The sequence below is a fragment of the Apodemus sylvaticus genome, chromosome 4, assembly GCF_947179515.1.
Source record: "Apodemus sylvaticus chromosome 4, mApoSyl1.1, whole genome shotgun sequence".
In the NCBI taxonomy this organism is placed as follows: Eukaryota; Metazoa; Chordata; class Mammalia; order Rodentia; family Muridae; genus Apodemus; species Apodemus sylvaticus.
The window spans coordinates 101043817-101059099 of NC_067475.1; the positions used below are offsets into that span (position 1 = coordinate 101043817).

At 45.9% G+C, this 15283-nt stretch overlaps 1 protein-coding gene across 1 annotated transcript in view; it reads left to right on the top strand.

The window, feature by feature from the left end:
• Rarres1 (retinoic acid receptor responder 1) overlaps window positions 1-14643 on the top strand; it is a 36276-nt gene extending 21633 nt beyond the window's left edge. Inside the window, exons 3-6 of the mRNA XM_052180387.1 lie at window positions 2254-2437; window positions 8119-8255; window positions 14000-14062; window positions 14142-14643. Coding sequence (XP_052036347.1) covers window positions 2254-2437; window positions 8119-8255; window positions 14000-14062; window positions 14142-14294 — 537 coding nt within the window. The 3' untranslated portion in view covers window positions 14295-14643. The remainder of the gene's footprint in view (window positions 1-2253; window positions 2438-8118; window positions 8256-13999; window positions 14063-14141) is intronic.
• The last annotated feature ends 640 nt before the right edge of the window (window positions 14644-15283 follow it).

The following is a 15283-nucleotide window of genomic DNA, read 5'->3' on the forward strand; positions in this document are numbered from 1 at the left end:
CAATATGTTCTTTTTCCTGTCAGCTGGTGACATTTCTAGTTGGCAGGCTGGCACAACGCGAAGCCAATTCCATATCAGGTTAAAGAATCACATACGTAGACGCATTGCATAGAACACGGAGCAGGGCCCCGTGCACGCCACAGGCTTTACCTGCCTCACTCCCGTCCCCAACACGCAGGCCATGATTCGCTAAGTTGCCTTCACCCCATTTTCAGGAAAGAGGAAGCAGAAACCCCATGTAGAAATCAGAAACAGATGACCATCCCCGCTAGCAGCCATGCTGAGGGGCCAGCCCAGACTGTCCGCAGTGGTGGTCTCAGTCTAAGCCTGGGAATTTCAGGCCACGCCCGCACATCAAAGGGTCACGGAGAGGCAGAGCACGGGGGCGGGGCGCGGCATGCCCAACCCAGGGCCTCTGGAAGAAAGCTTACCAGAATTCACAAACAATAAACCCAGACTTGGCTTATTAACCTTAGCGCTAAGTTTCCTTAAAGGATTAGAAAGATGCCTTTGATTTCTAGTTTTGCAAACTGAAAGCTTGACAGTAAAGCTAAAGGAATAATAATTACTGTTTTGTTTTGTTTTTGTTTTTTGTTTTTTTCTGACCAACAACACGTTCCTCTAGACTTGGAACAAACATAGTAAGTCACACTAAGAGTGCAGCCGGCTAGCAGGGGTGGAGCTCAGCAGGGGTGGAGCTCAGCCGACTCTCCTCATGGTGCTGCTTCCGTGGAGCTGTCGGTGTACTGGACAGAGGAGATATTGTGCCCAGCATTTCCTCTTCCTTGCAGATGGCAGACAGCAAAGGAGCAGGAAGGCTGCTCTGACCTGAGCCTTTCAGTTCTTTAATACTGCACCAGCCATTAGCATGTTAATGTGCCCCGAGGCCCCTCCTCCCACCCAGGACAGGCACCGGAGAGAAAAGTTTCACCATGCAAGCTTATTTCGGTGTTTTGGAACTAGTTCTAGAAGCAGGCTTATTTTGAAGACCCGACTTGATTATACTTTCTTTCACTGTGGGCCTTTCTCGAGTTTATTTCTGGTTCTCGCCTTCACCAGGATGCCATTTAAACCACAGAAAAGAAATGAACAGCTTTGGCTGTACCACCAGCCATATTTGGATAGGGCACTCGGACTAGGAGCCCACGGCCAGGCTTGGGTGGAGCTATGGCTAGTGACTGTGAACTCCTCATTCCAAGTCATGGTATAAGTATGCACATTTTTCTGGGGATAGGTCCTTGGCTTTTATAGTCAAGTTAAAGAACCTTGACTAAAATGGGGAAGAATTACTGTCTAAGAGCAGACAGCTGAAGTCTAGAGAATCTCTGATGTTTTTGGATTTGAAATAAGGGAGTGTACATACATAGTCCACAACATAAGCATGACTGAGGTATCTACCTTGGCCTAGGTCTCAGAATAGGTAAGCAGGGTTATTACAGCAGGAGTTAGCAGCTGAGCTCAGACAGGAACAAATTCAAGTACTGAGAGCTTAAGATGTAGAGTGGGTTCCTTTTTAAACTTTAGCATCTTGGTCTTGAAACATGAGACAAAAGGAACAAATTCAGGCATGGACATGCTGGTGTTTTCATTAATAGGAACCAGCTTTGTCTTCCAAGTCAAGTTAGTAAGCTCAATGCACAAGTACTCAAGGAACCAACCAAGGGTTGATTCCAGACAGAGTGAGGCAGCCTTATCCTAGATGTTTGAGCCAAGAAGGGCTCAACAGACATCAACGCTATTTCTTTCAAGAGGGTGACATTACGTACAGAGGAAATCAGAAAGTGAACGTGGAAAGGACAACAAAGATTGAAGACTACTGTAGTGCCGTGTCTCGGTTGCTGAGATAAAATACTCACAAAGGCAGCAAGAGAAAAGGGATTTGTCAGGTTCATAGTCCGCCACAGCAGGGAAGTCACTGCACCTCCAACCAGAAAGCAGGGAAGATGAGTGTATGAGTGCTTCAGCTCATTCCCCACGTATACAATCCAGGATCACTGATGCGCACAGCGGATAGGCTGATTAACACAGTCAGCATACCCCCCTCGGCCATGCCTGTCGCCCATCTCCCAGGTGAGCCTGGGTTCTAGCCAGTCTACAGTTCACATTAAGCACAAACCACCTTCCCTAAAGTGAGTCCCACCTGTCGACGACGGCCTGCCAAACTCCCTGGACCCTGTCTGTGTGTTTGTCTGAGTCACAGTGAGTGCGGTCGATAAGGAGCCTTCCTGGGTAACTTCAAAACTTTTCTTGCAGGAAGGTGAGGAACGTTTGGGCAAGTGTTCTGCGAGGGTGTTCTTCAAGAATGAAAAACCCAGACCGGTCATTAATGTAACCTGCACACGGCTCTTTGATAAAGTCAAGAGGCAAGAAAAGGATTATCTGCTTTACAAGCAGATGAAACGATTGAAGACTCCTCTGGACATCATCAGTATACCTGGTATGAATCAGTAAATAGGTCTCCTATGTCAGGATTATATGTGTATATATGTATACACATACACACACACCTACACACATATACACATAGATATACATATAATACACAGATACACATACACATACATATACATGTAATCACTGAATCTTAAAAAGAATGGTTATTTACATTTGCATGTATGTCCGGAGAGATGCTCAATTTCAGCTATGGATAGTGATATGTCTCATTATTTAAACAAGGCTCAAGGGTGTCATGTTCTGTTCATCTCTACAATATACTAATGCTATCCAAAGCTGAGTCTCTTTAGCTGACCATTTTGCATCCTAGAATGAGGACTCAAGAACTGACTCTACAAATAAGAAACACAAGGTTTTGCAAAAAAAAAAAAAAAAAAAAAAAAAAAAGTGTATGTAGATTATAGTGTGGCTTTCGGGGAGTCTAGAACCTGAGGTGACATTTCTAGTGTTTTGGTTTTGGCCTTGGGGCCGTTTAGTTGAGAAGATGCCCTGTGCCTGTGTTCAGCCCCTCTTCCCCAGGGCTGGCTGAGTGGCTGTCTGGGCCATTCTGAGCTGTTGCCGTAGGGGCCATATTTATCTCACTTCAGGTCAGCAGCTAATGGGCAGTGGAGCCGGCTCCAGGCGCTGTGCCCTGCCCTCTGCAGTGACTCAGCCCGAGTGCAGCAGAGCTCATTTATCTTGGCACTCAACAGAACGTGTGGGCAGCAGGAGAGTCAGCACTTACTGGCAAATCCAATTTCCCAAACCACAAAAATCATCTCTGGACTTGCGCTTGGGTAGGAGCTTGACCTCTGACCTCTGCAGCACTCTCTATCCCACACCCTCTGCCCGCTTGCCCAGGCACCCCTCAATTCCTCACCCACACCCCGGAATCTCAGGCTCCATCCCTGACTACATCTGTCCCCACTTACTGACACTAATACCAGCAATGAAGACCGCTGCCTGCATTTCTAACATCAGAGTCTTGAATGATTGTCACCTCATTGACAGCTGGGACCAAATCTGGAGCCAAAGAACAATGAGAATTCAGAATATATTGTTGAAGATATTCGTGCTGCTTGAAATTAGTGAACTAAGGACTATTTAGAAATCCATAGTAGCAGGGTGGCCTTATTTCCCCTTTTAGTTTGGGAAATAGGGCTCATTTGCCCTTTAAAAAAAGATTTTTAATTATGTGTATATGTGTGTGTGTGAATGTGCACACATAAGTGGACACGCCCATGGAGTCAGAAGAGGGCAGCAGATCCCCAGAGCTGGAGTTCCAGGTGTTTGAAGGCTGCTTGGTGTAGACTTTCTTCTACAGGAGCAGTACAGGCTCTTAACCACAGACATTGTATAGGACTTCTTCTAGACGTATTTGCCGCATTCTTACCAGCTGTGGGATACTTTTCAGTGGAACCACATTTAGACCGTGTTCACTTACTAAGTCCTGAATACTCATAGGGACCATCCTACAGTCTACCTAAATTTGGCTACTATAAAATGTCAAAAAAAAAAAAAAAATCTTGGGGCTGGAAAGATAGCTTAGTGGCAAAGAGCATTTTCCACACAAGCATGGGGAACAGAGGATTCGGTCACCCATGGAGGAAGCCAGATATCCCACAAACACCCTCTTCTGGCCTCCAGGCATGGACCAGGACACACACATATACAAGCACAGATACACATGTGCCCACACACAAAAATTTATAAATAATTCAGTCATAGTGGAGGACACTTCTCATCCACAAAATGTGAGCTCTGCGTTGACTGTAAATTCAGTAGATGCTTTGTGGTGCTGTGTGTTCGTGCATGCAAAATTGTCTACTTAGGATCAAGGGTTGCTTTACTAGTCAGATATACCAGAGTCCGTGTGAAGGCTGAACAGGCCAGGGGCATCGTGCTGAAAGTTCCTGGGTCAGTAAAGTGAGTTGTATATTAATGACTTCATGGTTTCTCATATGTCCTTCAAGGGCACAGTCCCGTGTCAATGAATGAGTGCAGGGTAAGCCTTAATTGTCCTAGATTCTTAGAAGGAACAAACAATCGAGAGGAGGTACAAAATACACAAACTTTTCATTATAATGTTATGATTTAACAAATCACACATATTGAGCTTCTAAATTTTATTCTATTATTTGTTGGAAAATATACTTTTGTTCAATATTGTTACCCCTATAATCTAATTCTTATCTAGTTTTAAATGGAAGATGATTTTTTTATATACTCAGTAGCTGAAACCAAGTAACAGTGGATGTTTGCAATCAATTAAATTTATAATCACTTCTAGGAAAAAAAATACCCAAAGGGTTGGTTTTAGATTGAATCTAGCTATGGAGACAGGCCTGGGGTAACCAGTTCAAGTCTTAGCAGTTTCTAGTCAGTAGTTAATGCAGGACACTGAACTTTGTAGTGCAATTAATAAGCAGGACAATGTAATGCTGGCCATGACCACGTGGAGAGAGGGGGAAGGGAATATGGAGAAAGGGAGAGCAAGAGGTCAAGAGAGAGGAGGGGGCAAGCAGCCCCCTTTATAGTAGGCCAGGCCTACCTGGCTGTTGCCAGGTAACTGTGGGGGTGGAGTCCAGGATACCAGGGGCTTGAGGCATTGCCTGACGTGACTGATGGTCACAGGGTTATGGAGAGCTGAGGCCTTGTGTCTGAGAGCATGGCACATGGCTTCAGTCCCTTGCAGGAACACCTGCTGGGTCTCCAGGGTTTAAACCTAGCTTGACCAGGGAACAGGCTGCCTTTCGAGGTCCCACACCTTCTGCTTTTATTATGATGGTTTCGCTTTCTCTGGTCCATTCATGAGCTTCTCACAGATGAACATAATCTATGAGCAGAAGAAAAGACCTGGAGGGGCTGCACAGTATCTGTCCTACCCTGTCTTGTCGTGAGCATTCACCCTGTCACATGTCCCCACTGCTGACAGCTTTTACTCATTTGTCTCCCAGGGTAACGCATTTGCCTATCACAGATCTAAAGCCACAGTAAGACAGAGTGAGTGTTGGTGGGCCGCATGGAGAAAGTTTCAGTTACTGGAGAAGACAGAGCAAAGGTTGCCACGGCCCCGAGAGAGTGAATCTCGGCAGAGCTGTTCCTGTCACTGTAGTGGCTTTGCAGTCCTGTAGGGTACATCCTGGAACCCTAATGGTTCAACATCAAGGAGACACTACAAATGCATCCTTAAAGTGCCAGTAATTCTGCTAGACAGCAGAAGTCGGAAGCGTCTCTACCGTAAGTGCCTCAAGCTCACAGCTCCCTGTTGACTAGCATGTCCTGGCAGGACAGACAGGTTAGTCACCCTGAGGAGCTGACAGGGTATGGCAGTGCACAGTTCTGCGTGTGCAGCACTGGGATGTTAAGGGAAGAACACGATGAGAGCAAGTCCCGAAAGCAGCTGTGTAACAGTGGATGGCGGCAGAGGAGGAAAGCAAGGCTTTCAGCTTTCCTCTCAACAGGCTTTCTTCTAAAAGCACTTACCGAGAGCCAGGCCCCCGGAGCACTCGTTACTTCTGATGTCTTCATGGTCTCTTCCAAACAGCCGTGAGCGAGCCTCTGCCTTTCTGCGGGCAGGCCATGCCTGCCTCTTGCGTTTGCAGTGAGACAATTTCCTGTCTGCTCTCCTGAGCATGAGACTTTTGCTTCATCGAATTTTACTTATTTTCAGTTCTGTGGGTGGTGAGGAGTGGGGTGCAGAGGCTAGCTTTGTGGAGTCAGCTCTCTCCTTCCACCTTTGTGTGCAGTCCAAGGATTGAAGTCGTGTCTTTTGGCTTGTGTGGCAAGTTCTTTCCCCGATGCCCCACCCAAGCCACTCCTTCCACAACTTTACACCCCATCAACTTATCTTCCCAAGCTCTCTCATCCAAGAATCTTTATTTAAAGGTTTTTATTGTTATGGGTGTGGGTGTTTTACCTGCATGCATGCATGCATGTCTTTTCACCACACATGTACAACACCCTTGGAGGCCAGGCAGCATCAGATCCCTGAGGACTAGAGTTACAGAGGGTTGCAGAGCTAGCCGTGTGGGTGCTGGGAATTGAGTCAGGGTCCCTGGAAGAACAGCCAATCTCTCATCTGTTAAGCCATCTCTCCAGCCCAGGATCTTTTTCTTTCAATCCTGGATTCTGATTTCTCCAGCTTCTCCTATGCTCTGCTGACCGTGTGCTCCACAGAGCCATTGTCCCTCTTCTTCCTGTCTCTGTTCACTCTCCAAAAGGAGACTCTCTTCACCTTGCTCCCTTCAGCCATTCCGAACCCATCGTCTACACTCTTAGTAACTGAAACCATCCCATCATCCACTTCTGTAGTTTTTCCTAACCTCAGACTTCATACACCAATACCAACCTCTACACTCCCTTCTCCCACAGGTCTGTATATGCTGGCCTTTAACTGTTCTAGGACTTATAGAAATTGTGGTCATTGCCAACCCATCTCTTAACATTTAATCATCTGCCCCTTCCTATGAAGCTGGCCTCCAGAAAACATCTGGGACTCATTCTGCTGGCCTCAAACTCAGTCAGCCACTCTTTCCGTGAGACTGCTCCGACAGTTCCTCTCAGGTCTTAGACTTCACTCCCTGTCCGTCCTATACAGACTTAATACAGACCCGGAGTCCATGTCCACTGGCTCTGCACATGAGGCCATTCATACTATGAGGCCATACATTTATCGATGCCCCTTCAAGACCAGTCTGAGCCTGCAGTGTCCTCCTTAGCTCGGCCGTCCCTCACTGCACCCCGCCCCCCCTTACAAGACCAGGATTCAAATCCCTGAAAAAAACCTCACTCCTTTGGAGCCTTCCCCAAACTCTCCAGCCAGAAGAAACCTCGCCCCTGCCTGCTTGTTCTTCTACTGTTTCTAAGAATGCATCAGCTGTGCCTCTAGGCCACCCAAAGGCACCAACATCATCAGGGAATAATCTCTGACTGGCGTATCGCCACAGACCATTCAACTGTTTTACCAACCAGTAGGATTTATGCTAAAAATGTACTTTTCCTATAGAATGTTTCCTAATACACTTGCCCTCTTGTGGTACCACACTGCTGGCAGGCCCTAACAGAGGCTGTCTCCACCAACCTGTACACAATGGTGATCTGGGACATCACCCTAGAAATTAATCACTAAAGTTTGACTTTCTAAAAGTAATTAATCATTGTGTGTCCTTACCTCTTGAAGTCTGATATTGAGTGGGTTTTAAGTGTTTGTTGAATTAAAGAGAAAATAAAAGGTTCAGAAAAAAATGGCACAGTGAAAATCCATCCTTTTTTTTTTTTATGCATTCAAACAAGCTGACTGGAAAGTTGCCAATCAACTGGTTAGCTTTAAAGCCAGTTGTTAAAGGACACGATGGTAGCGACTTCAGGTCAAGCCAGCACGTAACAAAAAGATGGCGGTGGACTTTTTCACCAAGTTAATGTTGTCTCAATTAGCATATGTCTAGATTAATGTTTAATGTCCCTGTAGCACTGGTTTGTATGTGCATAGTGCTACAAATTGCCATTGGGTAAGTTTATACTATTTGAGTAGCAAACTGGATCACAGGAGCCATCTTAACCACATGTCCCAATCAGGATACGGCTGTGAGATGATCCAATACCACATCATGACGTCTTTACTCAAGTCCCTCAGATTTTATCTTTAAAATGTCTTAGGACAAATGCGCTTCTTTGTTCTCTCAGACAGTCATGGACACATTGATCCCTCACTGAGACCCCTGTGGGACTTGGCTTTCCTTGGCAGCTCGTACGTGATGTGGGAGAAGACGACCCAGTTTCTGCACTACTACCTGGTCCAGCTCAGCAGTGTGAAGCAGTTGGTAAGGACATGGTCATTAGCTGAGCCGGTGTGCACCCAGTGCTCTGGGCTGAACTGATGGGAGTGGTGGCCTTCACGGCGAGAGGTGTAATTACATTTCATTCATTCAGCAAATATCTGAGTGACTGCAGTGGCCCGGGTATTGTTTTAGGGATTGAGGAGGCAGCAGTGAACAAAACCACATGTGTTGACTTTAATAGGAACATTCTAGAAAAAAAAGCCAAATAAAGAGTTAATAAAGCGATGAGTATGTATCAAACGGCGATGGAAAGTGCCATGGCGGAAAAGGCGGGGAGAGGGAAATATAGGACCTGGAAAGGTAACTTCCATAGTAAAGAAAGGCTAACAGAACCAGCCAGAGCTGGCACTGGAGCAGGACCCTAAAGGCGCAAAAAGCAAGAGAAGGGAATCTGAGACAGGAAACCTCGGCGGCAGGGCGGCTGCTGGGTTGATGGTGCGGAGCGGCTCTACCGAGTGAGCAGAGTCGGCAGGAAATGAGATGGGATGGCCGGAAGTGGAGGGTGTCTGTCCGTGTAAGTCTGCATGCGTCACTGGTCCAGGCTTGGCTTTATCCTATTAGTAGATGTGAGTTCCCCAGGAACTTTCTGACTCCATTCTGAGAACAGACTACCATGAAACAGGGGGAAGCAGAAAGCCTGGACAGGGGGCAGCAATGGAGGCCGTGGAGTAGCTGGGTTCAGGTGGACTGGCAACCGTAGTTACAGGTTGTTTAAGAACATCAGAAAATGGTCAGAGGTAAAGGATGAGTCTTAGGCCTGAACCCAAAGACTTCAGAACAGTTTTAGAGGAAGCTGTCTTGATTTGTAGCAAGAAGACAATCTATACAGTCATCTAACCATAGAGGTTTGTGTTTAAAGAGACAGGTGTGGATGGCTGTAATCGTGATGATGGTGTTTAAAACCATGGACTGGGTGAGCTCCCAAGCGGTGGTATACATAGAGTTACATAAGATTCAGCCTGGTACTCCTCCTACCTTAGAGCTGGCAGCAGAGTCCACCTGGAGGAAAGGCAGACACCAGCAGCCAGACACTAGTCACAGATGGCACTAACACAGGTGGGAACCAGTCTCAGTTCTAGGGGAGCCATTATGTCCTCTCAGAGAACACAGAGTCCTGAGCCAAGGGTGAGGATGAGAGGAATGCTGGGAACGTGGGGTGGACCCGGCCTGTTAGTGTAGGGATCTGTGCAAGGCCTTGTTCTTAGCAGAGGGAGGCAGGGAGCAGTTGCCTTTGACTGGGGCTGGGAATGTTCCCAGGTACATGTGACATAGGGAGAGAGGGGTTTTTCCAGAGCAAAAGCCAAACCAGCTGTAAGAAGTAGTTGGTAACAGGGAACATTTTCACAATTCACCCATGGATTGGTCATCAGTATTTTCTGAGGATCTTGCCAAACACTTGGCATTTTTAAAGCTAATAATAATTTTGTCTGCTTTCCAAAGACCATTGTAAAACAGGCATCAAATAGAACTCAAGATTTTTTTCTTCTTTACTGATCTTTTCAGGGAGTGCTTTTTAACAGCAATTACCCTCTAATTGATTATTGCTATGTAACAAGGCAGGGACTTTTGTTAAGTCTCCCTCCCTCTCTCTATCAGGGATGGAGCTAATAAAGCCAAGACTGCTCAGGGGCAGAAAGTTCATGTGAGGTGGGGTAGCTATCAGTCCCCCCAAACTTTCTGGGTGATAATTCTTACCTGAATTCTCAGGGTTAAACTTCCCTGCTAGTACAATGGTATCAGGAAATACAAACTTACAGCCCTATATGAACATGGCCCATCACACAGCCACCATTACCTCCTTAGACCCGAAGAACCAATGCATTTCCAATACCAGGGACTGTGCCAAGGAGAGGGGAGTGAACCAGCTAGGGAAAATGGGGATACCCACTTCCACTGTACCCCCAGCCTTCATTATGACTCGGATATCAAACACAAATCAGCAACGGTGTCGCTACCTAGCAGAGACAGCCAGGCCTCAGCCTTTGCCCCAGTCAGCAGGAGGGACCCAGAGGGACACCAGGAGAAGTTCTCAGCTATGCCTGTCTCAGGGAAGATCAGAGAAGATGCAAGACCCACAAGCTTTGTACAACTCTAAAAGCAAGCCTAGCTCAGCCTGTCCCTCTCCCCCGAGTCCTCTGTACATCCTCTAAACGTCACGTGTCCTCCACGGGTCCTGCCTCAGCACTCGCATCTGCCTCAGGTGAAATCACTCTGCCAGTCAGCCTGAGGGCTCGGAAGCAGCGAGAAGCTACAGCACACCACCATTAGTGTTTTGGTGCCTTTTTCTCTATGAAGTCCTGACAGAGGCCGCTTAACTACGCAGTGTAAGGCAGACCAATACGTGTATGCTGTTCACGAAGAAGCCTGCATCACAAGGCCTTTCACGTGCTTGTCTTAGCAGAACATCCTTTCACCTGTCTGCTTCAGCAAAATGTTCCTTTATGAGTCTGCTTTAGTCTTTCACCTGTGTCCACTTTTACAAAACGTTCCTTCACGTCTTTGCCCTAGCAAAACACCATCCACCCAACTTTCCAAAGAAGTTTCCATCTCACACTCAAAACTATCTAACCCTAACCCTAAGGATCTTCCAGGTTGCCACTCACTATTAGTCAGTTCCAGACTTTATTCCCGCTATGGTCTCCCTCTACTAGCCCAAGATACATAACAGAAATTACCTCACCAGCCATATCTACTCTGCTGAGAAGTCTCTTTTCGATCACATATATTAATAGCCTAAGCCTACTTACTCTACTAAAACCACATTGATTCTATTAGGGCTTAGTGTCTCCCGTTAGAAGATGGAGGGGACATAGAGGGGGGGTTGAAAAAATGGGGTCAGACAAGGCTCCCTCATGGTTTCCAGGAAGATTAAAGTGCTGAGTTACAGAAATAAATAATAATAATAATGATAAATCATCATCAATCTGGAATATAAGCACTTGGCATTGTGATAATTTGAATAGACGCCAAAGAAGTTATTTCTGAATAATATTAAAAATAATGACTTCTTGGCAGGGCTTGACGTGGTGAGGGCAGACTGGGAGGCATACCGTTTACCTCTGCAGTTCTGTAACATGCTGTGCTTTGGGCTTGGTTTCAAGGGCCCATCCTTCTGAAGGAAGAACGCATACAGGCAGTAGTGCAAGCTTGCTTCAATAGCCTTAGTAAGGAACATCGTGGGCACAGCAGATAATTAACTTACACATTCATCAGGGGTGACTTTAGTAAGGAACATCGTAGGCACAGCATATTACAATTAACTTACACATTTATCATGGTTAAGACCTTTCTTTTTGTCATTGCTGGGGAATGAACCTACGGCTTCATCCATTCAGGGCAGGCTCTCTGAATTACACACAGCCTTCGGGACTACTCTGAGGTTTGAGCAAAACAGATAAGTAAAGTTGGAGTTCAATTATTTATATAAAGCCCAGCCTGTTTTTACCTAAAACTTGAAGACCACCATAATTTCATTCAAAATGCTGCTTTTAAAGCCAGGCATGGTAGCACTTGCCTGTAATCTCGTTTATGAGGACGAGGTAGGAGCAGGAAGGTTAGGAGTTTAACCTGCCTCAGCCACGGTGCCAGATAAGACTGTATCTCAAAGATAGACACATTAAACAAATGTTATTTTCAAAAGCAGAGTAAGAAAGTACTTCCTTGAAAAGATGTAAATAAAATAAGTTTTAAAGGTGTAAGACTATCTGGGAAAGCCAGACCTTGAGAAACAGTTGTCTACTAATGGACAACTTGGAAAGATGAGCTTTTCCTTCTAAAGAAAAGATAGTCGTCCAAATGACACAAACTGATAGCTAGAACACAAACTGATCTTGCATCAGTGGGGCGTGGCCCAAGCGCAGTATCTGCTCATAAGCCTCACACGTTCTCTGATGTGCTTTATCTCTAGTTTACCCACGTACAGTACAGAGGCTCCATCAACTGTTACTCTGTTCTACTTGGGGAACAGCACCAAAAACATGCCTGCACATGCTCAGAATTTACATTTTCTATTCAGGGTGGCACAGCCCGCAGATACCGAAGGGTAACTGTGAAAGAAGTGCTGGTAACTTATTCGCTAATGAAAGACGGCTTTCCCTGGTGAATTCTGACTGTGTGGCTTGCGCCTCAATTGTCTCAACACCCCTGTGTATACTCTACTGCCAGGCCAGAGAGAAACCTACCCAGTAGTGCGAGAAAAGTCACATACAAAGCAGTCTCTGACGTATCTGCCCGTCTTGCATCTTCCTTTACCGCTCTCTCCTCACCTAGTGCAGAAGGCTTGGGGAAAGCTACACGGATAAGAAACGCAAAGACATTTACTTTAGGGTGGCCTTTATTTCAGTCTCTGCTCCACACATTGTCTCCATGATTGCTCCTGTGAGTATTGTGTTCCATTTCTCAGAGGAACCAAAGCACCCTCACCAGAGACTGCCCTATCTGGGGAGTCATCCTATAAACAGTCACCAAACCCCGACACCAAAGGAGCATGCGATGGTTGTTTCCGGAGGGGCCCTGCCAGAGTCTTACAAATATAGAGGCAGATGCTATCAACCAACTGTTGGACTGGGTGTGGGGTCCCCAATGGAGGAGCTGGAGGGTGGTCCAGAGGAGCTGAAGGGGTTTACAGCCCCATGGGAAGAACAATGACTTCGGACACCCAGACGCCCCAAGACTCCCAGGGACTGAACCATCAACCAAGGGGCACACATGGTTCCAGTCAAAAATGCGGCAGAGGAATGCTTGTTGGGCATCAGTGGGAGGAGGGGTCCTTGGTCAGGTAAAGGCTCAACAGAGGCCCCAACAAAGGGAAACTGAGGGGGGAGGTGAGTGTGTCGGGTGGAGGGGCATATTCGTAGAGGCTGGGGGAGGGAGGAGGGGTTGGGGTCTTAGGGGAGTGGGGAAATCAGGAAAGGTTTTACCATTGGCAATGTAAATGAAGATGATATTCAATAAAAAGAAAAAAAGAAAGAAATGCAAAGACAAAGCTCCCACCAAGCCCTGTTCCATCTCCACCCCTTCAGATCCTCTAGTAGTTTCATTAAAAGCCCTGTGGAAGACTGGAGCTATATTCTAAAGACTGAAGATTTTGAAAAGAATTCTAGTTTTACTAGTAAAGAGAAAAGTACCCTTGATCTTAACAAAATAAGAAATACAAAAAATTAACTAAGAAATTGACTATTAAAGTTTACAGAAAACAAATGAAGCGTGTGAGGACAACTGCCCACCAGCAGAAACATACCTAGCATATTGGTGTTAACAACGTTATGGGAGGGCTTCATGCAGTGCCTATGAGGGACATGGAGTCAGACCTAGGTTTGAATCCTGTAAGATAGAAGAATCACATGAGACGTGTGTGACTGCCGGGCGCAGCATGTGGCCCCTGGCAGGCCCTGTGTGTAGGAAGTGAGCTTTTCTCCAGCGTCTCAGAGTAGAGTACAGTGAACACATCAGAGTAACCAGGGCCCTAAGATTGCCAGATTCTCCTTATCCTCACAGACTTCAGCCAAACCCATACATTCCAGAGAGAAAAAGCTTTAAGGACTTTCAAGAACTTCTATGGAACTAAGTGACAGAACCTGTGACTTCTGGAACTTGGTCCGGAGCACCACCACGGTGTTTCAGGGGGAACAGGAAAGCCCTACTCACAGGAGTCACGTGACATGGCCTCACACATCCCGAACTTACTGAATCCCACGGTGTCTATTACACTGTTTTCCTTTCTCTAGAAAACGGATGATGACAGCATTGACTTTGACTTCGCTGTTCTACTTCATGAATTTGCCACACAGGTAAGATGCGAAGTTGTCTATCGAATTGTTTCTATTTTAAGTTTTTCAAGTTTATAATATTTAGGCCTCTGCTTCCTAGGAAATCATTCCCTGCCGCATTCACTTGGTCTGGTACCCTGGTAAACCCCTCAAAGTAAATTACCATTGTCAAGAGCCACAGAGCCCAGAAGAAGCCTCTGGAAACGAGGAGGAAGCATCAGCTATGGCACCAATAGAGTTCAGTAATTTCTAGAGAAGAAATGATCTGCTTCCATTATATTCTAAACAAAACGACTCCACTAGCCTGCCTCATCACTCCTGCCTTGTTTCTCCCCTGACCTACCCCGGTGCTGCACTCTGCAAGCACCCTGATGGGGCCTGACAGTCTCAGCACATCCACCACACAGCAGGTGGATCAACAACTGCTTTGGGAAAAGGTTTTGTGTTTTTGTTTTGAGATTGTGTTTTTCATTGTTCTGGACATATTGTGGTTATTTTATGTTGCTAAATTGTTCTTACTATGTCAACTTTTTTTCAATAAAAGTAAATGGTGGGGAAATATTAACTGCTAATCTCAGGCAAGTATTTCCTTTTAACGTGATACCCACTTTCAAATAAATGTTTATATTTCTAAATAATAAAATGTGTTTGTAAGCTTTGGTATGCACGGAAAATTTGGGCTAACCTGGAATTAAATCAAATCCCAATTCTGATTCAAACCTTATAAGTAGCAAACTGTCTCACACGATACTGTCTCACATGACACATGCTTAAAAAAACATTTGATATAGCTCAGAAAGTACCAGATACTTACTTTTATTCATCAGGACAACCAGGACCCAGTGGTGGTGCAAATAATCTATAAAAGCCAACATAATATGTAACAATCAAATTCAGTGATGGACCTCCTCAGGGTGGGAAGAACTCACTGAGGGAATGTCACCATCGCTTGCCTCTCACAGGTATTAACATGTAATAGAACACTTATGTCATGTCTTAAAAAAACCCTCGAGCCAGGTTCCTGGGCCACTGACTGACTGGGAGGCATCAGCCTCAAAATGAAGAAGCACACAGAAGCAGCCTTATGGCGGAGGAGGTCATGTTCCAGACTTCCCAGCTAGAGTTGAAAATACCAGAGGCTTGAAATGCAGTTAATACAGCCCAGTCCAGCAACATCATAGACTGTTGTTTAGCCTAATGCTCATATGGCTGGTGGAGCTGTGTCCAGCTGCTAATGCCCCA